The 27,851-nt window shown below is 44.2% G+C and overlaps 1 protein-coding gene across 1 annotated transcript in view; it reads left to right on the top strand.

Annotated features, from left to right (window-relative positions):
* The window catches only part of LOC310788689 (transcription intermediary factor 1-alpha-like), a gene marked incomplete at its 3' end in the record, with an annotated part of 100,428 nt that overhangs the window by 33,294 nt on the left and 39,283 nt on the right, over window positions 1-27,851 (top strand). The window contains exons 6-12 of the mRNA XM_083650230.1: window positions 497-613; window positions 2,654-2,768; window positions 6,972-7,118; window positions 7,549-7,660; window positions 17,259-17,505; window positions 17,941-18,058; window positions 18,584-19,414. Of these exons, the coding sequence (XP_083506356.1) occupies window positions 497-613; window positions 2,654-2,768; window positions 6,972-7,118; window positions 7,549-7,660; window positions 17,259-17,505; window positions 17,941-18,058; window positions 18,584-19,414 (1,687 nt within the window). The remainder of the gene's footprint in view (window positions 1-496; window positions 614-2,653; window positions 2,769-6,971; window positions 7,119-7,548; window positions 7,661-17,258; window positions 17,506-17,940; window positions 18,059-18,583; window positions 19,415-27,851) is intronic.

Here is a 27,851-nt window from a genome sequence, read left to right as displayed (position 1 = left end):
GAAAAAAAAAGGATTCCAGCAATTCTGTGAAATAAATTAAATTATAATATTTAATATAATAATACAATTAAATACTTGAGGGCTTCATGTGTTGCACTGTCTGTACTCACTGCCATACATAGTTGAATGTAAGAAGTAAGCAGAAGCACATTGTTTTGTTTTAAAGTTGAAGCCTACATGCCATTTGTTCATTGGAAATGGTTGCATACTTTAATAAAGGAGAATATTGTAACGAATATGTTCAAGAAATATCAGTCTGTTTTTTTTACCGTGGTACCGAAATTGGTACCGAGTACCGTGGAAATTCACTAGTACCGGTACCGACTACTGAATTATTGGTACCGTGACAACACTAGTCACATGGGTTGTGTTCTTACAGCAGGATGTACCAACATGGCAGTGGATGTTTTCTCTTGGATCCATTTCTTGTACAAATCGCTGTAGAATGTGTTTTTAAATAGCTTTGAAAAGACAGACTCACGTCCCTCTTCCTCAGGTTTCAGTTCGTCCCTGAAGCGATGGACAGTCTGAAGCAGAAGCTGGACACCCTGCTTCGGCCAATCAGAGCGCAGAGAGATACAGCGAGGCGGAGCCTTGTGGACATGGATGGCAGGTAAAACACACAAAACAGACATTTTAATGGTGCAGTGGAGACACATGGAGCATTTTGGAGCCACATTCACCAATGTGTTCTTAAAGCCCCTCTCCAGTGTATTTTGCCATTTCGAAGTCCTAAAAATAAACTGTTGGAAAAAACAGTCGATGACGTCAGACATTGTCGTTGTCTAACAACTGATGTATGATATTCAGATAATACATTACAGTCATGGATGTATTTGATTACAGTTGGGCTAGCTGTTAGCAATGACCTACGTTTTTGCCAGGCTCAAAACGGCACCCATGATAACTTTTAACCCTATTGAGTCACGCTCTTTCCATAAAGCCCACCGGCTTTGGTGTATGTTAGCTAGTTGTTGATATTATAACAATATTGTGACTCTAAAACTCTAAAACTTTTTTTTCCCAGAAATGCTGGCAACTGTCATGGCGGCGACTGTTTCCGGTATTTCCGCTCTGGGCGCAGACAAAAAGTTTAACAAAGAGGGAACAGACACACAGAGAACAGTGCTGGTGTCATTATGTGCTGCAGTTGAATAATGGGTGGAACAAGCTTTCGCCTTCGGTTCCTATCAATTTAAGTTCTTTGGTGTAAATGATGACGTGCGTTGCCATTCATACAGCACGCACACATGTACGTTTTCATAGAACATAAATGGTTGTGCAGCTATGAAAAACTGACTGGAGGTGCGCTTTAAGACAGATCTTAAAAAGTATTAAAAAGTCTTAATCACCTTTTGATGAGGTAGTGAGGTTTCCATACCAAATTTCAAGCTGAGAGAGAGGTCGTCATATCTGTATTACCTGATCAGCCCGTGACGTCAGTCAAGCCCTAGCGTGACATCAGGCATGACATCAGTTGTCCTCAGTTCATGACGTCAGGCATGACGTCAGTCCTCCCTAGTATATATAGCAAGGGTTCTACGTCACCCCCCACTCTGGCGGATGGCAGCAGCAGCCGGCATCGCGGCTGTTCATTCCCCCTGAAACCATCCTCTGAAGCTGACGACCTCTCTCTCAGCTTGAAATTTGCTATGGAAACCTCACTTCAATCATGAGAGACCGGTCGGTAAGGGTTTAACAAGGGACTTTATTTAGCAAGTGGCGTGCACGGCAAGTACATGTACTTTGGCGTATGACTCCATTGTAAGATGGCGCTCCTCTTTAGGCGAGAGGGCGGCATCTATTTGGGCTAGAGAGAATCCCCCAAAAGGAAGATATAATTTCCAGAAGTTAGGATGACTTAGGGGTAGGTGACTTAGTGACTTACGGCTGGCGCTTCCCAACTTGGCGCTGGACTTGGATGACTTAGGGGTTGGTGACTTAGTGACTTAGGGGTTCCCAACTTAACCTGGGTGACTTAGTGACTTGACTTGGCGCTGGACTTGGATGGCTTAGGGGTTTGTATGGTGAACCGAATTGTACGATGAGGAGTCCGGAATCCGAATCCGGATCCGGATCTTCCCCCCATGCCGCCCTCTCGCCTAAAGAGGAGCGCCATCTTACAATGGAGTCATACGCCAAAGTACTTGCCATGCCATACTTGCTAAATAAAGTCCCTTATTAAACCCTTACCGACCGGTCTCTCATGATTGAATTACATTTTGTAGCTATTGTGCTGATTGTGTTAAATGAGCATATGATGATCACAGACCACTGATTTGAATCAAAATCGTATTGTGGCAGACTTTGTGATATCAGCAAATATTTAATTCTTGTCCAAATAATCTATAATATTGTATTGTGATGAAACCTGTGATTTACACCCATATCGCTGATATGGCGAAAGTGGCGTTGAGGTCTTAAAATATATTGAAATGGTCTTAAAAAGGTATTGAATTTAACTTCAGGATTCCTGCCTATGCCTGCAAGATCATTTCACAAACTCAGAATATTTTTGACACTTTATGGAGCCTCCAGCAAAGCCTCCAGTCTGATCTCAGCTCTGCAGTATAGTCCACTCATGTTGTTTTCTGAAAGCATTCAGATGATTCGTCTGATATGTTAACTTAACCTTGTGTCCGGCTGCCTGCAGGCTGCAGGACATCAACGAACGTAAGAAGAAGATGTCGGAGGCTCTGAAACGCATGTTCTCGCACTTCATCCTAGGCCTCAAACGTAGAGTGATCAACCTGCACTTCACCATCGAGGTAATCTGCAGTCAGTTATATCTACAGTCCGATATTCACAGTCAGATATATCAGTCAGATCTACTGTAAGATATATCTACATTTGTACAGTGTTGACAAAACACATCGACGTAGTTTTATTGTTCAATATATAGATATGAATTGAAATGCATGCCAAGGTTTTTCTTCTACCTCATTTATTTTTCAGTAACTAAAGAATATGGTGGAAAAATCAAATCCAAATTCTATTATTTATGATTTTTTTTAATGAAACCAAAGAAATGACACGGCACCCAGCTGTGACACATTGGCAAACAGTGCCATTGTGAGCAATGAGGAGCATTTTTGAGAGCATTACTTCTTACACCTCATAAGAAGTACTAAAAAAGGAAGGGGGCCCATCAGCGAGCGTCTGGTGGCCAGGCGAGCCGCAGAGGTCGGTCGGGCTTTGCCCAAAGAAGCAACGTGGACCGGTCAGGTGCACTGCCAGTCAGGTGGCAGTGAAGGTAGAGGGTGCACTGCCAGTCAGGTGGCAGTGAAGGTAGAGGGTTCCGACGAGCCAGACTCATGCAGCAGAGGCTGGTCTTGTGGAAGTGAAACCTCACTTCTCTGGGGGGAGGGGGGGGGGGGCTGAACTTGTGCGGGAGGTAGAGCATTACCAAATAGATTTGGTGGGGCTGCCTCTACGCCTAGTCTGGGCACCCTTTACTCCGCTTTTGGCCATGGGGGCGTAAACCAAGGAAACAGGAAACACTACCGGAAATAAGTGCGCCAAAAAACGTCTTTGTTGCCGTTAGCTTGACGCGGCGAGGTTACGTTAGCTAGAGCCTGATAAAAAGAACAACACAAGTTGTATAGTAGCGTTAGCACATTTCTCTAGTAGTCACTGCCGAGGAAGGTTTCTGGAGAGCTAAAGACAATGGAGTACTCGCCATGTGAAATCTTATGTTCAATGCCCATGTCTTTCCCAGCACCGGCAGCAGAGCAGAGATGCCTTTGGATTTCAACTGTTGTACTTGATCCTCCATTATCGATAACAGCGGACAGACGACCATAACTATTCCATCAACTGGCCATTTGTTTGAAAAGTAAAGCTTCTGTATTGGCTTAAAATATGTGGTATTGTGAATCCGCAATGTTTCTATAAGAACTTCTTAAAATACTTTGTTCGGTACGTCCATATTTTGATTAATGACTGATGAGTCTTGCGTTGAGGCTAGTTGTTTGCCGTTTTATTTTCTTATTCGTTGTGTCTGATTCTCAAGTGAACGAGCTATTTCCACTGCTTGTTTCCTGTCTAGGGCTGTCCAGGCTCTAGGCCGGAAACAGACCGAGTGACAAAATCCCTTGTAAACGGAGGCCAGGCTCTTTCTCGCCGAGAAGAGCCTGGGGACGTGAGGTTACTCTACGCCCAGCTAGGGTTGCCAACTTCTTGAAATGGAAATAAGGAATGGGGGGCGGTCCAGGGGAGCAGTCGGTAGTGGATTTATTAACAATCACATAACAGCAAATGCAGAGTTGGGGGTAACGCGTTACAAAGTAACGCGCTACTGTAATCACATTACTTTTGTCGGTAACGAGTAGTGTAAGGCACTACTGTACCTAAGTGCAGTAATCACATCACAGTTACTAATCAAACGCTTACCTCGTTACATGCGTACTAGCAAGATAAGTATAGAGAGAAAAGATCTCCGTTTCAATAGCAGATCCTGTGTCCCATCAGACGGGTCATTTAACTGCACAGCAGAATCAATCATGGTGCCAATATTTCAACTTTGTATTAGCATGCAGAACAGCACTATTAGTCGACACATAGCTTATCAGATAACTAACATCATGCATATAGAACAATAAATCATTTTAACCTCCAAAACACATTGACAAACAAACAATTGACACAAAAACACAGTACCCCCAGGGCATGCTGGGAACTCCGCCCACTTTCCTCTTCCACGGGTTAAATTTCCCAGAAGGCTTTGCATAACTTTTTACACTTTGTTTTACAATTAAATCAGGCTAAAGAGTGTTAGATATAAATAATATGTATTTTAACACAACATGCAATTCTGGAATATCTGAATATTGGACAAAATTAAATGAAATTAAATGTAAACGTAAACCATAAGAGAAACACACATACAGCGATGGGGTCTGTAAATACCCCTTGTAAATACAACGTGTTCTAGTGAAGTGGGCGCAGTGCGTATGTTCCGTAATAGTCTGCCAGCAATCTGCCAGCAATCTGCCAAAAAGCGCCGTCTTCTACAACAAGTTTTTGTTGCGCGGAAGGACAAGAATGTGAAACTGCAAACGCCCTGGACAGAAGCAGCTAGCTACGGTAGCCTACGACATAAACCTCTCAAAGCATCTGCAGTGGAAACATGCTAACACAAAGCTGGTTGCAGACCCAAGCTGAGTCGCCTGCCTCCACCCCAAGCAAGCAGCAAAAGCTTTCTTTTCACCAGGTAACATCAAAATCAGAGATGGACAGGCGTGTTGCCTCCTCCTACATGGTAGAGGAAATGTTGCCAGTTTCAACAGTAGAATGAAATCGCCATTTTTCAGAAACATATTGAGCAAAATACAGATGGCAGGGAACGGACAGCCACCATCAGACAGGAAACGTTTTGCAACCTACCTTATTACGATAGAGATTTGTGCTAATATATGGGCATATATGTAAGGTTTAATGTTGTATTGTTAACTGGCAAATTACGTGACAATGCATCTCAGGCGATGTTACGGAGTAACGCAAAAGTAATGTAACGAGTAGTGTAACGAATTACTTTCTCCAGGGAGTAATCAAGTAAAGTACGGTAAGGCATTACTTTTTTTGAAAGTAATGTGTAATGTGTAATATATTACTTTTTTGAGTAACGGACCCCAACTCTGAGCAAATGCTACAACTTCAACCATTTACCCATTATTATTAAGACAAGCAAACCTGAATTTCATCCGTTTTTGAGTTTTTGCACGTAGCCTATTCCTAGATTATCATTCAAGAATTTTATTTGGGCATTGCAAAACAGAGGTTTCTCATTCGTAATAGGCTAAAACAGCTGTATTTTAAGAAAGAACAATAAACAGTAGTGCAAACGATATTTTGATATGGCCTACCGGGAATGCAACTTCGCATCTAGCCTACTCATTACATTTTCTTTTAACAGTGCAAACAGCAACGTTACATATTCTTTTGAATAGAACAAACCTGGCATTATGAAAGTTTAAATCATTAGTGCAAAAACATTTTAGATTCCAGATTAAATCTTCTGAACACAACAAAATGGCATGTTACTACGTATAGATTGGACACAATGTAAATAGCTTACTCAATGTGCTGTCGTCAGAGTTTAGTTGAATCTAGCAACGCTGACAGCGCATTGGTCGTGACTCACAACTAGGGATGGTCCGATCTGATACTCAGTATCTGTATCGGAGCCGATCCGGCCAAAATCACTGGATCGGATATCTGGTGGGAAAAAGTAGAATCCGATCCGATCCATAGCCTGAACTATCACTAAATGCTTCACTAAACTTCGAGCAATGCGCCGTCACGGACACAGATGAACAACCGCAGCATGGTGCATGTGGACAGAGTGAGATTGCACTGTGTGTTGTCACCACAGCTGTGTTGATCAAGGAAGAAAAAAGCCACGTGCAATTTAATACGATGCAAGTGTTTTTAAGCATTGGAAACGTCAACACCGCGGCGCAGACTGCCTGCCTGCCTGATACCTGCCGGTCACTGTATCACACACAAACCTGACAGCAACGTTACAGAGAGAGGGAGAGAGCGGAGATCAGATGCAGATTAGCTACTTTATTTCCCTGGGAAAGAGTTGGCAACACTGCTTCGAATGACCATTACTAGTGCAAGCGCATCAGCAGATTCAACAGTTTTCATTGACTAAAACTAGACTAAAATGTGAAAAATTTTCATTGACTTAAAACTAGACAAATAGTTCTGATTTTATTCGACTAAGATGAGACTAAAATGGTCAAACTTTTAGTCGACTAAAACTTGACTAAATAAAAAGAGGATGAGGTTGACTAAATGTGATAAAAACTAACGATGACGTTTGACACGGGACTAAAACTAAATTCAGAAATAGCAGAGAAAATTAACACTATTTGATAGTGTTTTTTATACCACTGTACTTTTAGTTCATGCACATTTCTGTAAGAGGCCTGACTGACACACAGCTGTTGTTGTTTGTGGAGCAGCAGGTTTTCCAGCAGGAGGTGGTTGGCATCGAGCAGAGGAGGACGGCTCTGCGGCTGCTGGAGGAGAGACAGCAGCTTGTTACTGACAGAGCAGAGGAAGTCCAGAGCACAGACGACCTGCCAGCCCTCCTGAGCTGCACGGCACAGGTCTGTCCTCCGGTCACATTACATTACATTATGTCATTTAGGAGACGCTTGACAGTAAGCATGTTTTTTTTATTGAATATGCAAAATACTTAAAAAAAAAAAAGAAAAAAAATCTGACTACAATTTGGGAATTTCTGGAGCTTGGACTGGCTAAACCATTGTCACTCTTTAAATCACAAGACCAGTTTGCACAAAAGGAAAGCTGATTTACTAGAATTTAAATAGTTAAAGGGACGTGTATTAATAGAGAGACTTTAACAAACAGGTTCATCCCTAACTGCTTTACAGAAAACAGAGGAACAGTGTTAGAGAGGATTGCTGTGTATATAATGTATACTTTAATAACATCTAATATTTTTATAACATTTACAAAAAAAAATTGTCTTATAAGTGGCCTGCCTACTGTAGCCTCTGTCTCCTCTGTGTGCAGATTGAAGCTCAGCTAGAGGAGCTTCTGTCGCAGGACGTCTCTCTTCCTCAGTCCATGACGCATGTGAAGCTCTTGGCCACTAAAGACTCTTACAGTGCCATTCTGTCCTTTGGTAAGTTCAGATCTTCAGGGTGGCTGAGTGTTCAGAGACCCGGGTTCAAACCCTCACCCTACCAGCTCCTCTCTCTCTCTCTCTATCTCTCTCTCTCTGTGTGTGTGTGTATGTGTGTGTGGTAGGGGAAAATTGAGTTTTAGAATGTCATTGACTTCTTATCAAAAATTATTCACAGAAACTCACCACTTGCTCTTTAAAGCAGATGGACGATCAACTGAACGGAATCCACACCTCCCTTTCTATGGAGCGGATTTCCGGCTGTCCAGACACCCGAGTGTCCCAGACACTCCCGAGTGTCCCACAAACTCCTGAGTGTCGAGTGTCCCACACACTCCTGAGTATCCCACGCACCCTCGAGTGTACCAGACACCTATGGTTTTATTGAGAAGCCGGCAGAGGTCCAAGGCCCACTGGAGGCGAGGTCTAAGGAACAGGAAGATGTATCGCCACTAGGGATGGGAATTTCATGCATTTTCCTTAACCGTTAGTTGCGCACCTTAACAATCAGTTAATTGGTTAATTGTTCACGTTGGTTGGGGGAGAGTGTTGCCACTGGCTCGTGGGGACTGGATTTGGCTTTTGCCAATCCTGGCGTGTTCCGCCCCCAAATCGAGTGGGATTCAGCGTGTTGTGGCGCTACACAAGTGAGAATCGCAGGCAGCCAGCTGCCTTTGTGTGGAGCAGAGCGGAGAGTGCAGGCTGCCCTGCCGGCCTGGAATCTCCAAGGGGCCGGGGTCTGAATTCGGCCTTAACTACGTTAACTAACGTTATCCTGGAATGTGATTTTAACGAGCCAGTTACATTTCTTTGCATTCTTAAACATAACCCGCAGACCCCACCTGATCCACACAATCCTCCATTCTAGGAAGAGGAAAGGAGTCTGGCTTAGTTACATTATTGACCTTGTGAAAATCTGTACATGGTCTAAACGTCAAATCTGTTTTTTTTACCAAAATGCACGGCGAGGCCCAGCTGGAATGACATGGTTCAGCTATGTTATTCTCCAACATGTACTTTACTTCGGATTTGAGATGTCTCCGCTTCTCCGGGTTAGATAGAAACGCTGCCGGATAGGTTTTGCATCCCCAACATCCACATCATGTTCTATCAGATGGGTGCGTGATGGGGTATCTGAAAAAAGCGAGCGCATCAGAGACTTCAATGTCTGGTGGAATCGCTCAAGCGCAACCGCTCAACCTGGCTTTGAGCATGATACACGACGCCTCGTTGTGCTTGATGTGAAGTTGTTTTAACACTTGAGCAAATAACCGAGACGTAAAATTGGAGCCCTGGTCGCTCTGTACCACCCGCGGTCCAGCCAAACACTGAATTGAACTGTGTCAGAGCCCTGAGCACAGATTTGGCAGTAATAGTACGGAGCGGATATGCAGCAGGGTAACGGGTTGCTTGCCTTGACACATCACTGTCAACAAATAGATGCTCCCCGACTTTGACCGAGGCAACGGACCGACAATTAAGTGCTCAAACGGCTGACCAATTACAACTGCTGGAATGGGTAAAAGAGGTGCATGTTTTAATACCTGGTTAGGTTTACTGGTAAGCTGACATGTGTGACATGTTTTTATGTAGCCCGAAATATCACGTTTTATGCGAGGCCATAAATAAATGCAGCACACGGTCATAAGTTTTATGCACACCCAAATGACCTGCCACGTTGTCATGTGCTACCTTCAGCACAGCCTCCCTAAACTTTTTCGGTACCACTATCTGCACAATGGGATCCCCAATAAACTCCTTTCCCTGGGGCAGCCATTTCCTTACCAGCACCTCATCCAGAAAAAAATAACCCTGGGCAGCCGTTTCCATTTGGGCCGCCGTCAGAGCACTGTCACAAAGCTCCTGTAGAGACGAATCAACCCTCTGCTCCTTAATCAAATTTAGAAGGAGAAACAGCTAAGAGCTCGGCAGGCGAAGACAGTTTTACTTCATTAGAATGTTCATGTGTCGTCTCCTGACCAGGCACCACTGCAGCCAGACTCATAGAACGAGTCACTGCACAGGATGTAAATACCTCAGGCAAATCTGAGACAACGGGCTCCTGAGAAGGAGGCCCTGTAACCGGCACCTGTGTCACAACCAGTGGAGGAACGTCCTCCAAAACCCGGCCCACTGCCAGATCATTCCCCAGAATGACATCAACGCCATCCACAGGCAACTGAGGACGCACACCAATCCTTACTTCTCCCTCCACCAGACCAGAGACAAGTTGCATTTTGTGAAGAGGAACAGCCAGAATTTCCATCCCTATTCCCCTTACCAATTTTGAATTTCCAGTATCTGACTCAAATGAAAATGATAACACTGATTCCCGAACACAACTGTCCAAAGCCCCCGTATCTCTCAAAATCCTAACGGGTACTTTCTGATCACTGCCCACAAGTGAAACAAACCCCTGTGACATGAATGCAGCATAACCATTAGCACCCTCCTGACGCGAGCCCACTGAGTGCACCTGCACCTGAGGAGACACAACTGGACATGGTGCAGCACAGGCAGCTGGTTTTACCTGTGACCCATTTGACTTTGTCTTTGATTTTAACATGGGACACTCATTTTTCCAATGCCCAGTGCGCTGGCAATAATTACAGGTAGTATTACTGCGGTCACTTTTACTAAATGCTGGCTCCGGAGCTGCCTTGAAATTTTGCAAACGCCCAGAAAAATCCTTAGCCCCATCATTACCGCTCTCCAAAACTTATCTTACTGTTCCACAATTTGGGGGCAGCTACCGCAAAGGCTCGGTTGGCTCTGTTTCTTAGTCTAGATCTCGGGACATCCAAGAGCATTTGGTTAGTTGACCTCAGAGCTCTAGTTGGAGTGTGATGGTGCAGGGGTTCTGCAATGTAAGAAGGTGCCAGGCCATTTAAAGCCTTGTAAACAATCAACAAAGTCTTCAAATCAATCCTGAAATGGACAGGAAGCCAATAGAGGTAAGAGTCACAAGATCCCGCTTCCTTTTTCCAGTTAGTAGCTGAGCGGCAGCATTTTGCACTAACTGCAGACGACGCAGGGACGATTGGTCTAGGCCCGCATACAGAGAATTGCAGTAATCAAGCCTAGAAGTAATAAAAGCATGGATAAGTCTTTCAAAATTTTGGGGGAGAGATAGGCTTTAACCTTCGCCAAAAGTCTCAGCTGGAAGAAACTGCTTTTAACTACAGAGCTAATTTGCTTTATCAAATTTAAAAGAGCTATCAAAGAGGACACCAAGATTCTTGACATAGGGCCGATTGTTGGACGCTAGTGGTCCGAGGGTGCTGACACAGCCATCCACAAGGTCAGGTCGCCCAAACATATGGATCTCAGTCTTACTTTCATTGAGGTTAAGAAAGTTCAACTCCATCCATGATTTATCGTCCTTGAGACAGTTCAGCAAAGGCTGCATGGGGCCTTTTGACAGATAGATTTGAATATCGTCGGCAAAACAATGAATGGGAATGTTGTGTTTGTCGAAAATAGAGCCCAGGGACAGCATATATAATAAAAATAGGACTGGGCCCAAGATGGAGCCTTGAGGGACCCCGCACGTAAGTGGGGCCGCAGACGAGGAGTGTTCTCCTAGGTGAAGCGAGAAGCTCCTGTCTGTCAAATATGACTGGAGCCATTTAAGGGCCGTGCCTCTGATGCCCACACACTGTTCAAGGCGAGATAAAAGGATCCTGTGATCAACAGTGTCGAAAGCTGCGGTCAAATCTAAAAGCACAAGAACAGTGGAGTTTCCGGCATCAACAGTTAAAAGTAATTTAAAACTCTTAAAAGGGCTGTTTCAGTGCTATGATGCGCTTTAAAACCGGACTGAAACTTCTCGTAGATGCCATGATTATCTAAAAATTATTGCAGTTGAATAAAAACTACTTTCTCCAAGACTTTTGATAAAAAAGGCAACTTAGAGATTGGCCTGAAATTGTTAAGGACAGAGGGGTCAAGATTTTTCTTTTTGATCAGGGGTTGCACTACGGCATGCTTAAAGACAGCCGGAACGCACCCGGAACTGAGTGAAGAGTTCACCAGAGCGAGAATACTCTGCCCGATAGTGCTAAAAACATCTTTGAGGAGGCGAGGGGGAACACCAATGAGGAGGGACAATGAGGAGAGAGAAATGGGTTCGAACTGGTCAAGGACAGCTGTGCATGTAGGAGGAACAGAGGGGTCTAGGGTAATGGAGGTGGGTGAGGATCTGAGAGCGGAGATTTTATCTGTGAAGAACTTCAAAAAGTTTTCACAGATTGTGGGTGATGACACGATGTAAGCTGTGTCACATGGGGTTATAAGAATGTTTAATGTACTGAATAGAACCTGAGGCCTGTGATTATTTTCTGATACAAGGTTGGCTATGAACTCTGTTTTAGCAGTTTTAACTGCTCTCTGGAAGCTTTTTAACTCATTCATGGCCAAAGACGTCTTTGACGTGTTATCAGGAATAGCCCTCAGCGCCAATGACGTGTTTGACGTGTTTTTGTTTTTATTAGTGCAGCGCGTAGTTCAAAGACTTCCCCAGCCTGTGACATGTTATCAGGTCCCTGACCTCAAAGACAAGCCGACAACACGTGAACAAACACATACCGCAGCTGTTGTTTTGAAATGAGCAGGAGGAAAAACAGAAAACAGAGAAACGCGCTTCCTTGTGCAGAGAGGAGAAACGCCATTGAAACGCCCCTCGGCGCGCTGCACGAGCTGGTCGGCTTGCTGTAGGGCAGCGGACATCGATCAGTTGTTCGCAGTAGTCAAACCCGTGACCAACATGATCGATCCTGGTCCCTGGACCCCGTTCATGTGTGCCAGCCAGAAAGAGACGAGACGGAGTCACAACTTTGTGAGGAGGAGAACAGCAGCCTCGCCACAGAAATGGCTTTCACACAGAGCCAAGCAGCACGGCCACTTTCCTGTCGAGGGCGAGGAAGACTGGACTCCAATGCGACAGGACCCGGATGATCTCGCGGTAAGGAGTGTGTGTGTGTGTGTGTGTGTGTGTGTGTGTGAGACACACATGGGCCCCGCGCACACACACACACATTCACACTCACTCACACTGAGTAAACTGTATTGTTGAATGTAAAAAAAGCACTTTATATATATATATATATATATATATATATATATATATATATATATATATATATATATATATTTTGTCATTTGTGTCATAACGAATAATATTTACATGTCTGATGTCAATACAGTTCAAAATAAAAGAATTGAGAGCGAGTTCTGCCTGAGATTGTGTGCTTTACAAAAATGCCATTTTCTGCAATTTCTCTTCTCAGAGAGACCTTTTTGGTGAAAACAGGGTGTATATAAATGGCTATAAGTAGAGTACAGAACATGCTAAAAGCTCACTTTTTTTTCCCTTGTGAACCCAGAGACGTACATCTTCATTTTGAGGTATTGCAAATCACTTTGGTGCTAATAGATAATTTACTGTGGGTCTTGAAAGATGACCAACAATTATGAAAATCTTTGGCCTGTGCTAAATATTGGCAGTCCTAAACTGGCCATGAATGAGTTAAACTGTTCCGCAGAATTTCTAGGGAGATTTGGAACCTATCCTTTTTCCATTTTCTCTCAGCTTGCCAAGCGCATCGGGCAGTGCGGGTAGTTTCGCTTAACCATAGCTCTGAAAGTGCTTTAGTGCGTTTAGTTTTAAATGGGGCAACAGAGTCTAAGATCTCAGTGCAGGTGGTGTCGAGGAGGGTGATAAGCGCCTCAGCACTGATGTCATAAGAGCTGTCCAACATATAAATCGTTGATTCTTTGAAGAGAGTGGAAAAAAGTGATGGAGTTAGGGGGTTAATTGTACGCAGGCAGCGTGTGGGAGCACTAGAGGGAGCCATGGAGCAAGGGACTGTGGCAGTAAAAACAACAGGTAGATGGTCAGAGATACATGTGTCACATATTTCATTTACAGCCACACATAAACCGTGAGACAGCAAAAGGTCTAGAGTGTGTCCCTTTTCATGTGATGGGCCGCTCACAGACTGGGTGAGATTCAGGGAGTTTATGAGATTTAAAAAGTCTTTGACCATGGGTCTCGTTTCACACCAAATGTGTACATTTGATGTGTACAAATTAGGGATGTTCGATATTGGCTTTTTTACCGATATCCGATAATGTCCAACTCTTAATTTCCGATACCGATATCAACCGATACCGATATAAGCGGGCTTTTTTTCCACCAAAATTTCACGTAACAAGTTACATAATGTAGCTTAATGTAGCTGAAGAGTTTAATATATAATATGCATGTTGTGTTAAAGTTGTAAGTGTTAGAGAAGCGAGCTTGTGACCAGAAGGTTGTCGGTTCAATCCCCGGGACCGGCAGGATAAATCTGGGTGGGGAAAGTGAAAAGGCAGTGCTTGCCCCTCCCTCATTACCACCACTGAGGTGCCCTTGAGCAAGGCCCTTAACCCCAACCGCTCCAGTGGAGCTGCTCAGTGGCTAACAGATCAGACTGTGGTTGTACTGGTCAGCTTCCAGGTATGAATGTGTGTGAATGTGAACAGGGCACTCCTGAAAAAGAGAGCATTGCTCTCAGTGAGACTCCCCCTGTATTTAAAAAAAAAAAAAAAAAAAAAAAATCGGCATGAAAACCGATACCGATATTTTCCGATATCGATTTTTTATGCTAATATCGGCCGATAATATCGGTAGGCCGATAATATTGGACATCCCTAGTACAAATGATGCCCATCTCCTGCTAGTGCATGCAGACTAGGTGCGATTCAGGGAGTTTATGAATGCTAGTGCAGGAGATGGGCATCGCGCTGACGAGAAATGTGGCAGGTGAGGAAGAGTGCTGGAAGTGGTCAGTAAACAGTCATGCGCTTGGGACGGACAAAACCGCATGCTGGATATTGCATAGCAGCATTTGGCTACCAAACTTGTTAGGGTGAATCCCGTATATTCATGAATGTGAGATATGCTAATTCTGCATCATGGTGATTAAACAACTCTTCCCATGAAACCTCATCCATCAAGGCTTTAAAGAGCATGGTGCAGGTAAAAAAAAAATCTGAATTGACATTTTGGGCTCATGATTACAGTGAAAACACTCCAAAAAGACAAAGATCCCCCCATCCCCCCCACAGGCCCCCAGGGTATAAATATGGAGGAAAAGGTGGCATTTTATAAATAGGCGTGTGACATAACAACAGGAGTGACATCACAAGAGGAGAATGTTCTGCTGGGGCTGACACAGGGATGCAAAGTCATGGAGAGTGAAAAAAGGTGACAGATACCAGGGCAGACATAAAACCACTCAGAAATCCTCATATTTTGGGCTGAAAAATGTGACTGTCACCTAAAGGTGACTATTTTGCATCGCTGTGACATCACAAAAGGTAGTTCCATGAAATGGACCAGTGTCCCCTGCTGGTTACAAAAACTAGTCTAAACGCAGCTATGTGTGATTGAAAAAAAGTTTTTTTCCCCCAAATCCCATTGCTATATACCCCTTCCACATATTAATGCAATGTGGTCTCCAACCTGCACCATGTCCTTTAAACGAGGCCTAATTTCTCTTGGTAAACTTACGACAATTCATACTCGGATCAGGATGTTCTTGAGGACTGGTTTTGTTTAAAAAAATATATATATTGGAAAATGATCAGAAATGTCAGTCAACAATAACCCAGAGTTGATTGTATGCTCAAAGTAATTTGTAAATATGTTAGTTGCAGATGTATTGGTTATCCTAGTTGGTTTGCAGATGAGAGGGTAAAGATAAGCTGCATAAAGGATATTCAGGAACTCAGATGATAAATTAGATTCATTTTTAAGAAGATCAATGTTGAAGTCTCCAAGAAGAAGGCATGCCTTTCCCTTGTTATTGATCTACTCCACAGTAGAAGACAAAACATCATTAAATATGCCAACATCAGTATGAGGTGGACGATAAATACAACCAATTACAAGACTTCTCCCACCAAAAGTGCTAAAGCTTGGTATTTCTATGAAAAGTGATTCAACCTCTATGATATCAAAACTATTACTGAGGTCTTTCCTCTCAATGAACTGAAAATTGCTGTCAACAAAGATAGAAACACCTCCCCCTCTTTTGTTTTTTCTACATGAATGCACCACATTATATTGAGGTACTTAATAAAAAGATGCTGACTCATCATTGAGCCATGTTTCTGATAGTGCAAGCACTGAAAAGGTATGATTTAATGTCGACCGGTATTGGGTTAGATGGTCATAATTGTTTGGTAAACTGCGTATGTTTAGGTGAAAAGATGAAAAAATATTTTTTGTCCTTGGTCTAGTAGACTCTTGTAGAATGAATTAAACTCTTCTTCGTTGTAGTAATTGCATGGACCTTAGGTTCTTCTTGGGTTGATCATTCCCTCACTGTCATTAAGATCATGCGGATTAATGGCCAACTCTCCTAATGAAGTAGAATTAGACTCATTTACATCACACATGATAGGTTCACAACAATTCCTATGAGAATGTATTCTCTAGACAACTAGAGACTTGACATTTAATAGCTACAGTATACAGACCAATGAGGGGAGATTTATTCAGGACGGGGAGGATGCACAACTACCGTAGTTGATCATATTTAAAGCTTCTCTGAGTTGTGGTAACAGTTCCTTTCGTTTCATGCGAACATTTTCAGAGAAGTCCTCATTGATAAAGATGTTGGTGCCTTTGAGGGTTTTTGCTCTCTTCAGAATTTCTAGCTTGTCTTTGTATCGAAGTAGTTTAACCACAATTGATCGGGGACGACCAGCATCATCATATCTTCCAGTACGATGAGCCCTTTCAATTTCGATAAGCTTGGAATCTATTTTGAGGTGGTCAGGTAACACTTTCTTTGCCTTGATCTCAGTCTCACTCCAGGATTCGGATTTTGAATCGGGCACTCCTCTATCAGCAGGTTATTTCTTCTCGATTGGTTTTCCAAATAATCTGTTTTTACAGACATATTATTCATGGTAGTTTGGTAATCAGCAAGGCTATCAGAGATTACTTGGATTTTTCCAATGCTGCATGCTTTGGAGGCTTGCAGATCATCCAGGTCTGCCTGAGTCGTGACGTCGTCTGTAGTTGTGGAGCCTAAACATATCTGGCAGGCCGAACATATCCGGTACCTACACCAGCCGCTGGTTTAAGAGTTGGTGTTTCTTCTCTAAATGTTGAAAAGACTAAGCAATTCCGTTCCTAAATAGCTTTGAAGTATTTTTTGCTTGGCCAAGCAAATTCAATCCTTCTTAGGCCCACCCCCACGCAGGGATGCTCAAAGGTTCCGTTTTCGCTCATGTGATGATGTTTTAGCCATATGTGGCATTTTGGAATTTCAACCTTTAACACTGTGTGGACAAAATTGTCCTCTGTGTAGAAAAAGCAGATACATTCTTCCCATTAGGGACCTAAAAGGTACCCATCAAAAACTGACCCAGATGCGCCAAGAATATAAGTTCCAATTATTTTTTTGTTCAATCTTTTTCTAAATCAGCTTCAGTCTTGATCAAAACTACCAAATATTAATTCAATTGCAGGATTTGAACCCTTTTAAAGGAATTTTTTATTATGTCTATAGATTGCTGTTGACCTGTTCCTTGTTGCTTCCAGGTGAACTTTCGGTTTCGACTGTCCCATTCTCTCGGTCACCTGCTAACCCTCAAGACTCTCCGTGCGTCGCTCCTCTTGGAAACGGAGCGACTCCTCCCTCCACCTCCTCCAGTGGCCCACATATCTCCACCTGTTCTGCACCTCCTGCCCCCAGGCTCCTCCCCCAGGCGGGAATTGCCAGTGACACTGGCCTGCCCGACCCAGGCGGTCATCTTACTGCATCTCCTCAGTCCTCGCCCAATCAGCCGTGGCCTGCACATTCTCCCTGCTCTAGCCTCTACCAATCAAATCCGCCTGTGACAACGCCCACTGCAGTACTTCATTACCCAACTCCAGTTGACCAGTTTGCTCAGAAGTCGTCAGACGTAGCGACAAACCTGCTTCTGGCAAATCAAACCCAGTTGACTCCATTCCCTTTAAGCCAGACCCAGCCTATCTGTACCTCAGCGAGCATGCAATTAGGCTCTGACCAATTACCAAGTTACACCCAGTCCTGCATGGCAGCAGCTGGCCCCTCCCACCCCTCTGTGGTCACACAGCAGCATCCCACTCCTGCCTCAGCTGTCAGAATGTACAGCCAGTCTAACCCAAACCCTCATGCACAGACTGTGATGGAGCAAGCGTTCCCTGCATGCTTCAGGCCCTGCTCATCAGCTGTGCCCCAACACCCCATGCCCTGCAGCCAGGCTCCGTCTGTCACGTTCCCAGCAAACTGCTGCCAGACGGCTGCAGCTGGTGTGAGCCTGAGCTCTGTGGACCAGGAATACTATGTCCAGTCAGAAAATGTCAGCCCGGCGTCAGTCAGCATCGCTCTTCAGTTTATCAATGAAGCCCATATGCAATCCAGTGCTGCGACAGTAAATTACGGTCAGACTACTGTGGTTACTGCTCACCAAATGACACAAGTAGTCCCGGTTCAGCCAAAGCCAAGCAGCGCTGCGCCAGCCCAGGAGCGGTCCAGTACATCTGCCATGAAACGACATCACCTCGAAAATGCTGACTTGGCTATCTACACCCCAGTCGGAACCATGAAGCAACACAACCAGCTCGAGAACGCAGCCTCAGGTATCTACAGCCTACCGAACAGAACTGTTTATCACCATTGGAAACACCTACAAAAAAGACACCCAATACTGAGCCACCATCTTCTCACAAACTCCACCTTATCCTCACCCACCTCTGTTGTTGACGTAACAAAAGAAAACCCACTACTGACCGATCTTCTTGAAAACCACACCCCTTCCTCATCTGAAGAGACTGGAAGAAAAGGTAGAAGAAACAAAACTCCCACCTCCCCTCAGCATCCCACCTCTGATGCTGACCAGCCTCCAACGTTCAGCCTCAGCTCCTCCTCTCCACAGCATCAGCACCCGACTCCAACTGTGAAAGCACTTGCGGACTCTGCCTGCGATCGCAGCGCTCCTCAAGCGGGCAACCCGCCGGCGGCAGCGAGCCAGCCGGAGCCCGGGGAGAACGAGCCGACCTCCACGGTATCTGAGACCGAGATGACAGGTGGAGGCGACTGCCCCGTCCTGTCCGAGTTATCCTCAGCGTGGGATGACACAAATGTATCCATCAGTGACCGGACGCTCGCAGAGGGAAAACCGGCCGAAGAGCCTGTTCCGTCTGTAGGGTTTGGCCTGGGTGGGGCCATAAATGCTAAATGTCCACCTGAGGCCAACTCTTCTTCAGTGACAGTCAAGCGCGAATCCGAACTAATGTGCTACGAAGATTTGGAGTCTCTGGAGAAGTATCTCAGCTCAGCTCAGGTTCAGTTGATCAAACTGGAACCTCCGCCAGAGGAGGACCTGGGTGAAACCGACACAGCTAATGGCATCACGTTAGACATAAACCCGTCGCCCGGGGACGCAGAGTCAGATTGGAGCATCGGTCTGCCCAGCTCAGTGGCACTTCAGGAAACAAACTCTTTATGGAGCCCCTCCGCTGCTTATCCAGCACACAAACTACCGAAGACTGAAGCCGACTCTGAAGATGGACACCAGGGCCGCGGGTGGGATCCGTGGCAGCCCAGAGTCTTGCTCCAACGCCTGCCCATATCCACGCCGCTTCCCGGACAACCGCCGCCCCGCTTCCTTCTCCTTCCCGGAGAGGCCAAAGATGAGATTCACCTCCAACAGATCGACGAGGGTAACCAGGTAGGAAATAATCTCTGCGATTAGCAAACCTGAGTATTTTCTGTTCCAATGTATTTATGGTTTATGTTAAATCGAATGCCCACCTATTCTTCCTGGCGTCCACACAAAAAATACACAAAATACCTACATCAGCATACACCATTTATAGATGTTGTAGCATATAACACACAGACAATCAACAACAATACCTATAACCACCCAAGCCTTGCAGGCCTGGATGTCAGAGGTGTTGAGACACGTATCAGTTTGTATGCCGACAATGTAATATTATACCTAAATAATTCAGAAAAATCGATCCCCACTCTCCTAGAATGAATCGCCTCCTTCGGTAAGCTGTCCGGATACACAACTAACTGGACAAAGAGTGACTTTATGCCTCTCTCTGATGTCTTCACTCCCGGTTTTCTGGAAAATCTCCCATTCAAATTGGCAAAGATCCACCTCACATATCTTGGCTTGACCATACCCAGAGATCCTTAATTAATATTTATGTTGAACTTTGATGATTTTGTTTCAAGACTTAAACAATGTATAGAAAACTGGAAAATCCTGCCCCTGTCCATGATTGGCCGTATAAACTCAATTAAGATGGGTTTCACTTCCCAGGTTCCTCTATCTGTGTCAAAGCCTCCCCGTCTTTCTTACATCGGCTTTTTTTTAAAAAACTGGACTCCGTAATTCTGTCTTACATCTGGAACTATAAGAACCATATAATTTCGAAAAGTAATTTGCAAAAACCCAAGTCTGGAGGAGGGCTGGCCTTACCAGTGTTTAGGCACTACTACTGGGCTGCAAATGTTAGGGCTCTAATGTTTTGGCTTCAGGGCACTCCTGGCAATTTATCTCCCGGGGCCCCCCTATGGCTGAAGATGGAAGCCAGCTCTATTGGCAACTCTTCCCTGCCGGCCATGCTATTTGCTAAGTTAGAGAACCCTGGGACCTTAGAAAATTTAGGTTTTGTTGTGAAATTAGGAGTGTTTTGAGTTTACCAGATGTTTCTGTCCATACGCCAATCTGTTTCAATCACTCTTTTCTGTCTCCATGGTCAGACAGAAACTACCATGCCTGGAGTGAGAAGGGGCTAGTTTCCATCAAAGACCTATACATAGATGGTCATTTTGCATCCTTTGATCTATTGAAGAGGAAGTTTAAGTTGCCCGACACGAACTGGCTCAGATTCCTGCAAGTCAGAAATTATGTTCAATCCAAGATTCAGACCTTTGAAGTGCTCCCAAATGAACATGCTTTTTTCGATTGCTGAGCCCTCCTCGCTTGAAGCATCTCATTTCTAGATGTGTATGTTTGTTTAACAACTGCACCACGGAGGATTAGAGAAGCGTGGCAGGGGGAACTTGGCATTGACTTACCTGACATTATATGGGACTAGTGCAGGTCCCGTTCCCCCATGCACCACCCCGTGGGCGCTTCTGAATGTGTGACTCATTATAGCCTACCATTATAGCCACATTAAAATCTCTTAGAAATCTCACTTAACTAAGATCACTGAGCTCTACTGATTATTTCCCCTTGATTTTATTCATGAGATCATGACAGACTTGAATATTAATGCTGCTTATTCAGCTTACAAACACATGTTCTCCTACTATGCTCCTTTCATGCTGCCCTCTTTCCACGGCAAGACATTTTTTAATTGGTACCTGAGGAGGGATGCTGCCCCCCTCATTTACTTACATCAATGTTTACTTTACCCCCCCCCCCCCCATTCACTCTCAAAGACCCTATGTTTACTTTTCTCACTTACCCCCATTCACTCTCAACGACCCTATGTTTACTTTTCTCACTTACTGTCAACGACCCTACGCCCAGATCAGCTGGAGCTTGAAGGAGCGCAGAATTGAAGACAAATGTTCAAATATCGAACGTGTTTCGCGTCCGAATCGCATGGAAACAGGGCACTGCACTCCGCCAGGTCACCCTCAGTGCACCCCCCAAGTTTGTTGTTCTGCCGAGTTTTGCTCCCCCGCCTAGCATAAAAAAAAGCATTCCCACCTCACAGGAGCATACTTGTAATGATTTATACAGATATGTAACTGTTTAAAAGTGATATAATTGTCTGACGTGACCTCCATGATTTCTAAATTAAAACAGCCCCGAAATATGTTGGGGATGCAATTCTCGGCCGGGATGCGGAAAGGTTCACGGCACGTGTCGCAAGCGCAAATTCGAGCCGTGCCAAAATCATCTGCGCCCCAAAATGCCTGCGCAAACGGGATTTGGGCGGTCTTAACTACCAGAATTATTCACAGGCGTGGCCAGGCAAGGCTGGGCATTACGTCAATCAAAACCAATCAGATTCCCGTCTTGCGATGGCTGTTTGTGCGAGGCAATATGCTGTAATTCTCTCCATGCGTAATAGAGTGTACTCACTCGTGTGAGGACAGAGAGAGCTTATTGACAGATCGTCTGTGGTGCCAACGACCCTCCGGGTGGTTATGAAGGTAAATAGCCTATGTCCATTGTCCAACAAGTTTTCTCAATTCATTTCCCTCTTTGCAATGTGATACAAGTTTCTCAGTGAGTTATAGTTGATTGCCTCACTGAATTATCTGCTAATACCCAATTTTAGCAGCATAATTTGATGTCGTGGCATGCCAAGGCTGTGCGTAATGTAAATATCCAAAAGGGATTTTACTTGCACTGCGCTGGCGCTGCACGGAGATTATGGTGCGCAACCCAGCGCAGAGAGGTATTTGTAAGAGGTCCTTTTCAAAGCTCTTAGCGCAAAGTAATTGCGAGCTGCTGACGATAGCATAATGCCATCTACCACCACATGTTAGCGCTGAAACGCCTCCTTTGGCTTGTGGCAGCCAATGCCCAGTACAATTATCACAGGCATGCGCTTGTGTCCGCCCCCAATTTGCATTGTGCACGGCATTAAACGAGCGCAAACGCTAAATTAGCGCTTTTGGGAAGATATAGCCCTGTGTATGTTGTTGTTGTTTTTTCTTTCTTTTTCTTTTTTTTCTCTTTTTCTCTTTCTTTTCTTTTCCTGTATTGAGTTGTTGTTGTTTTTATGTGTTGGTGTTTTGAAGATTGAAAATGGCAAAATAAAATATTGAAAAAAACAAAGAAAAACATAACCATAACCCACCCATACAACCCCAGATCACCCCTCACTCACACAAACCCACCCCGTGCCCCCAGATTACTCCAGCCCATACATCATCTCACTACGAGGAAGAGACATTCCATCATACACCAGACAACAGCTACGCGTTGTATAAACACACACACACACACATTTGCATTCGAAATCAAAAATTAATTTTCAAAATAATAAAAACACGACTCTTATCTGTTTAACAGTACATTTAGAGTTGATTGTCAGAAGAAAAAAGCATAAACATATTTAAAGAGGAAAGACACCTTTCTGACAGAAATTGCATGCAAGGTGCGTAACCCTACGCATAGAACCCATTCTCATTCAGATATCTTGAGGTGAGAGATCAGGCAACCCCTTTGAAAATGGCCATGCCAGTATTTCCCTCTGCAAAATTTTGCTGAACTTTGTAGCGTTATTTATCCCCCTTCCCCACAAACTAGCATGACATGGTTGGTTACAATGGATTTGTAGTTTCATTACAAAAGTCTTTCAAATATTTCACCAGACCACTGTTTTTGCTCTTGGTCTTTGAAGTGTCAACATTGGTGTTGACGTCTTCAATCATGGTACACTCTGTCTCCATAAAAGTATCACTAGTTGCCCAACACTAATGTAAGATTTAATTAATCTTAATTAATCCAGTAACATGACAGTAAGAAAGGCAGATGAAGTGAGCAAAGATGGATGATGTAATATTCCATAGCTCTGACCTAACCAAATGTAACTGACAAAACAAACACTTCTGATATAATATGATATACAAAAAATAAATGCTTTGATAGAAGCGAAAGCCTATGGCTGCTTCGTCTGCAGATAAAAGTAATTTAGACTCTTATTCGGGGATGCAAAGTCATGGATAGTGAAAAAGGTGACAGATACCAGGGCAAACACAAAATCATTCACTTAAGTGCCCTATTCTGGGATGAAAAAGGTGACTGTTACCTGAAGGTAACTAGTTTACATCCCTGCCAGGTGTGCATAAACCATAGGTTCCCAAAGTGGGTGCCGTGGCACGTGTCTGGGGGTGGCCCCAGATCTGCTTGGGGGATAAAAAAAATATGCTTGTTTCACAACTTTGCCTCATAAAGCCTAAACTTTAGTTTATTACATGTGCAATGGTCATGATTATTATTGTTACAGTAAGTTATTCAAGTTGTGAGTTACCTGTTTGGTTCACATGTGAAATAATAATCTCAGAATGAGGGTTCAAATGAGAATTTCATTTTTACAGAGGCATTATTTTCAGCAAAAAAAAATCTGTTATTTTATATGAATGAATTTTCAATTAAATGGCATTACATTTTTTATTGGCTTATTATTTTTCATTTACAATTGATCAAATATAGGCCTTTGCCTTTTATTTGTGTGAAGAATTCCCTCTGAGTCTCCTCCCATATTGTGCAGTCCTTGAGGGCTGTAATTTAATGATAGTTTGACTGAACTAATGCATTCTTACCCATGCATGGAAGTTAATTTACTACTTTTATTATCCTATTAAACTCATTGGGGCAATACTACATTTGGCCAAATTTACATGCCATGTAATTCAGGTTTCTTTGTTATATGCATTGTTTCATTTTGACAAAGGCATTATTTCCAGCCAAATCAAAAGAACCTACCTATTCATAATATTGTATTCCTCAATAATTAAATAGAATGGTGTTGAAGTTTCATGGTTTAGTCTTGTTATTTCAGTTTTACATTAATATGATTATTTGTTCAATGGATTTGAACTCATTGCAATTGTAGTAACTCACTTAGCAGTTTTAAACACACATTTTCAAACCAATTCATTGTGTATTGTGCACTTTTTTTAATCTTCGAAGAGTTGGGGTGCCTTGGAGAAGGAGGAAAGCTTCAGGGGTGCCTTGGTTGAAAAAAGTTTGGCATAAACTACAGGTTAAGAATTTGTTTTAATACAAAAATGTGAAATTATAATCAGTTATCGGACAGTAGAAGTCTATAAATCCCGCCTATCTGAAGAACATAAGGGGGAAATCCCCCTCAGTTTGCAAAATGAATTTTAGGCCCTGGGCCCCTCTCGAAACAAAAACGGTCTCCTTCAATTCCTCTGCACCCTGCTTCACACCCCAGCTCCAGAAACTCAACTGGAATGATTCACCAAGAAAACATCACTCTCTGTCCACCACGAAACTTACAAACTCCACCTCTCCACCTGCAAAGATGCCTTCACTCTGCAGACGTCTCCTCCATCATCGACTCTAATACCAAATCCCTCTTTTCCACCATGAATAGCCTCCTCAAGCCCCATGCTGACGCCTTCTCCACCTCCACAACCAAAAAATGCAACTCTTTCCTTCAAAATTTCTCTGACAAAATCACCACTATCTTATCAATCACTGTCTCCTCTGTCTGACCCAGCAGCCGCTCACCGGCTGCTCTCCTCTCCATCCCTCTTGACCTCCCTCCCCCTACCCCCAACGCTGCCTCTCCCGGTCCACTCCTGTCACCCCCTCCACCATCTCCAAACTCATCAACTCATCCAAACCAACAACCTGTTCCCTCGACCCCCTCCAGACCCCCCTGCTGAAGACATGCCTTCCTGTCCTCTGTTCCTACCTCACCAACCTCTTCCACTCCTCACTGTCCCACGGCACTGCCCCCTCTGCTTTCAAAACTGCTGCTGTTACTCTGATCCTCAAGAAACCTGGTCTCGATCCATCCTGCCTCAACCACTACTGGCCAATCTCCAACCTCCCCTTTCTCTCAAAAAACTTGTAATGTCTTTTAGCCACTCAACTTCAAAACCACCTGCACTCCAACAACCTATTTGAACCCCTCCAATCTGTTTTCCACCCACTCCATAAAGAAATGCACCCATCAAAGTCTTCAACGACCTCCTCACCTCTGCCAACAGCAGATCCATCGACATCTTCATCATCCTCGACCTGAGTGCAGCCTTCGATACTGTGAGACCTCGGTATCGAAGGCACCACACTCAGGTGGATCCGATCCTACCTCTCCAACCATTCTCACTTAATTTCCTTCCACAACCACTCCTCTGCCCCATCTACAGTCACAAAAGGTGTTCCTCAAGATTCTGTACTCAGTCCACTCCTGTTCATCATCTACATCCTCCCTCTTGGTCAGATACTCTGCCATTTCAACCTGGACTCCCACTGCTATGCCAACGGCATCCAGATCTACCTCAGCACCGCATCCCCCCACAACCCACCCCTCTCCTACATCAACTGTCTGCTATAAAAGTCTGGATGCAACAAAACCTCTTACAACTCAACAGCGAATTTTTTTTACTCATCTGCTCTAAGTCCACCCTCTCCAAAACCAACACCACCAATTTCACCATCGAGGGTGCCACTGTCTCCCCATCCTCCCAGGCACGCAACCTTGTCGTGATCCTCGACCCCACCCTTTCCCTTGTGCCCTGCATCCGTCAAATCCTCCTTCTACCACCTCCACAATATTGCCCCTCTTTCACGCCCCACTGCTGAAACACTCATCCATGCCCTCATTTCCTCCCATCTGGACTACTGTAATTCACTCCTTCATGGCATCAACGCCACCCTCATAAACAGACTCCAACTATCAAAATATCAGAATCAGTATTAAAAGACAGGATAACCATTGTTACAAGCTCAACCCAAACCCAAACAGGTATTATTATTATTAGGCTATATTCAGAAACCGTCTATTACTGGAGATTTAGAAGTGGGTAACATTACAATGCGTTATAAACCTACCCCGGGCCTGTGCTACACCACTGCTTACATTCCCAAAACTCACAACCAACGTTAGCTTAACACATTGAGTGCCACAGCGCTTCAGTAAAATTGTCTGCAGCCTGTGCCAGATTCACTTCCATTCAGTTGAAAACAGCTATAGAATTTTTTCTATTAGGGCTATATTGACAGGGCTGGACTTTTATGAAACATTGAACACTCCTGCTTCTTCCAAAGAAGAAATTTTGTTTCTAGACAGTTCCATTATGAAATGACAGCCTCTGAAAAAAGTGCACTTTCTGTCGTTTTTTTTTACTTTCCAAGATATAGTCACTTTTATGAATACCTTTTGCACTCTAATTTCGAGCACATTCACTGACTCTGGCTGGTGTTTTCTGATGTGGTGGCGTGGTGTGGTTTCTGTGCAGCCTGCGTGCCCCCTCCCCCCCCCCCCCCCCCTCTCTCCACCTCTGAGCTGCGGGCTCCTCCCCACACGCACAGAGTTTGTTTTCTCGACTCCGTTTTTGCCCCGGACGGATCCCAGCGCGCATCAAGGAAATGCCATACGCGACTGAACGAAAAGGCTTGGCCGTTCGGCTTCGGATGCTGGCTTTCTGGCAGGGAATCGTGTGGGAGATAGATAGAAGCATAAGAGCTCAGTTGTGAGCGCGGATGCAGCCGAGCCCACTCTCCGCTGCAGACAGAGCAATCTATACGGCTCTGGCTGAAGCATGCATCGGTTTCCTCTTTGATCACGTCTTTCCCTGCTGTCTCATGCACAAAGTAAAGGATCTGAGGTGGGTGGCGCAGCTTCCGTGTCGATGTTTAAGGTGGCGCCGTGTGATCCCTTGAAGGGATTCATGCTCACTGGCTAGGTACGACCTTAAACAGCAGAATTATGGAATAATATGAATTATGATTTTAGGACGTCCACAGACGTCCTTGGCACTCCTCGTTACATTTTTTTAGGACGTCCAGAGACGTCCTTGGCACTCAATGTGTTAAAAACAAACTTAAGACTTTTTTTTTTTTTTTACTTTAAACTAATCGAATAGTATACAACAAACATCTGTAAACAAACAATACATGCCTGGAAGTTAACCGAAGTTAACTTGCCTTCATATTAGACTAGACATATCGTTCCCAATGCAAATATAGCTGTTAGCAGTCGTTGCTGATATGCTAATGATAACCAATGCGCTAACTAACCTAGCTAAACAAGGGTAATGCCATCAGCTAAAGTTAGCTGACCAACAGCACGAAACGGAGTCTGGCAAGCGAGACTAGCTGACGGTAAAAGCACACGCCAACAAGTACATGAATAATAATCCTGGTTTGGTTAGCTAGGCACTTGACTTGACTGACGTTAAGATGTTCTACCTGAATTGGACTCTTATTTTGGAGGGGTTATTGAGGAGGCGGGACATCCCATAGCAAGCGATCCCCCCTGATTGGCTGATTACATTTGTGGATCGAAAAACTGTCTCGCCTGCGGTAAAGGAGTGTCAAAACTATTTGTAGACAAATGCAATGCATTCCACACACAGGCTGTGATGTGCAAACACCAATTCAACACTTGAAGACCTAGCATAGCGATGCACACACACACACA

This window comes from Poromitra crassiceps (genome assembly GCF_964638095.1).
Source record: "Poromitra crassiceps genome assembly, chromosome: 1".
Classification (NCBI taxonomy): Eukaryota; Metazoa; Chordata; class Actinopteri; order Beryciformes; family Melamphaidae; genus Poromitra; species Poromitra crassiceps.
The sequence above is the reverse complement of the archived record's forward strand: the minus strand, read 5'-3'. Positions and strand labels throughout refer to the sequence as shown.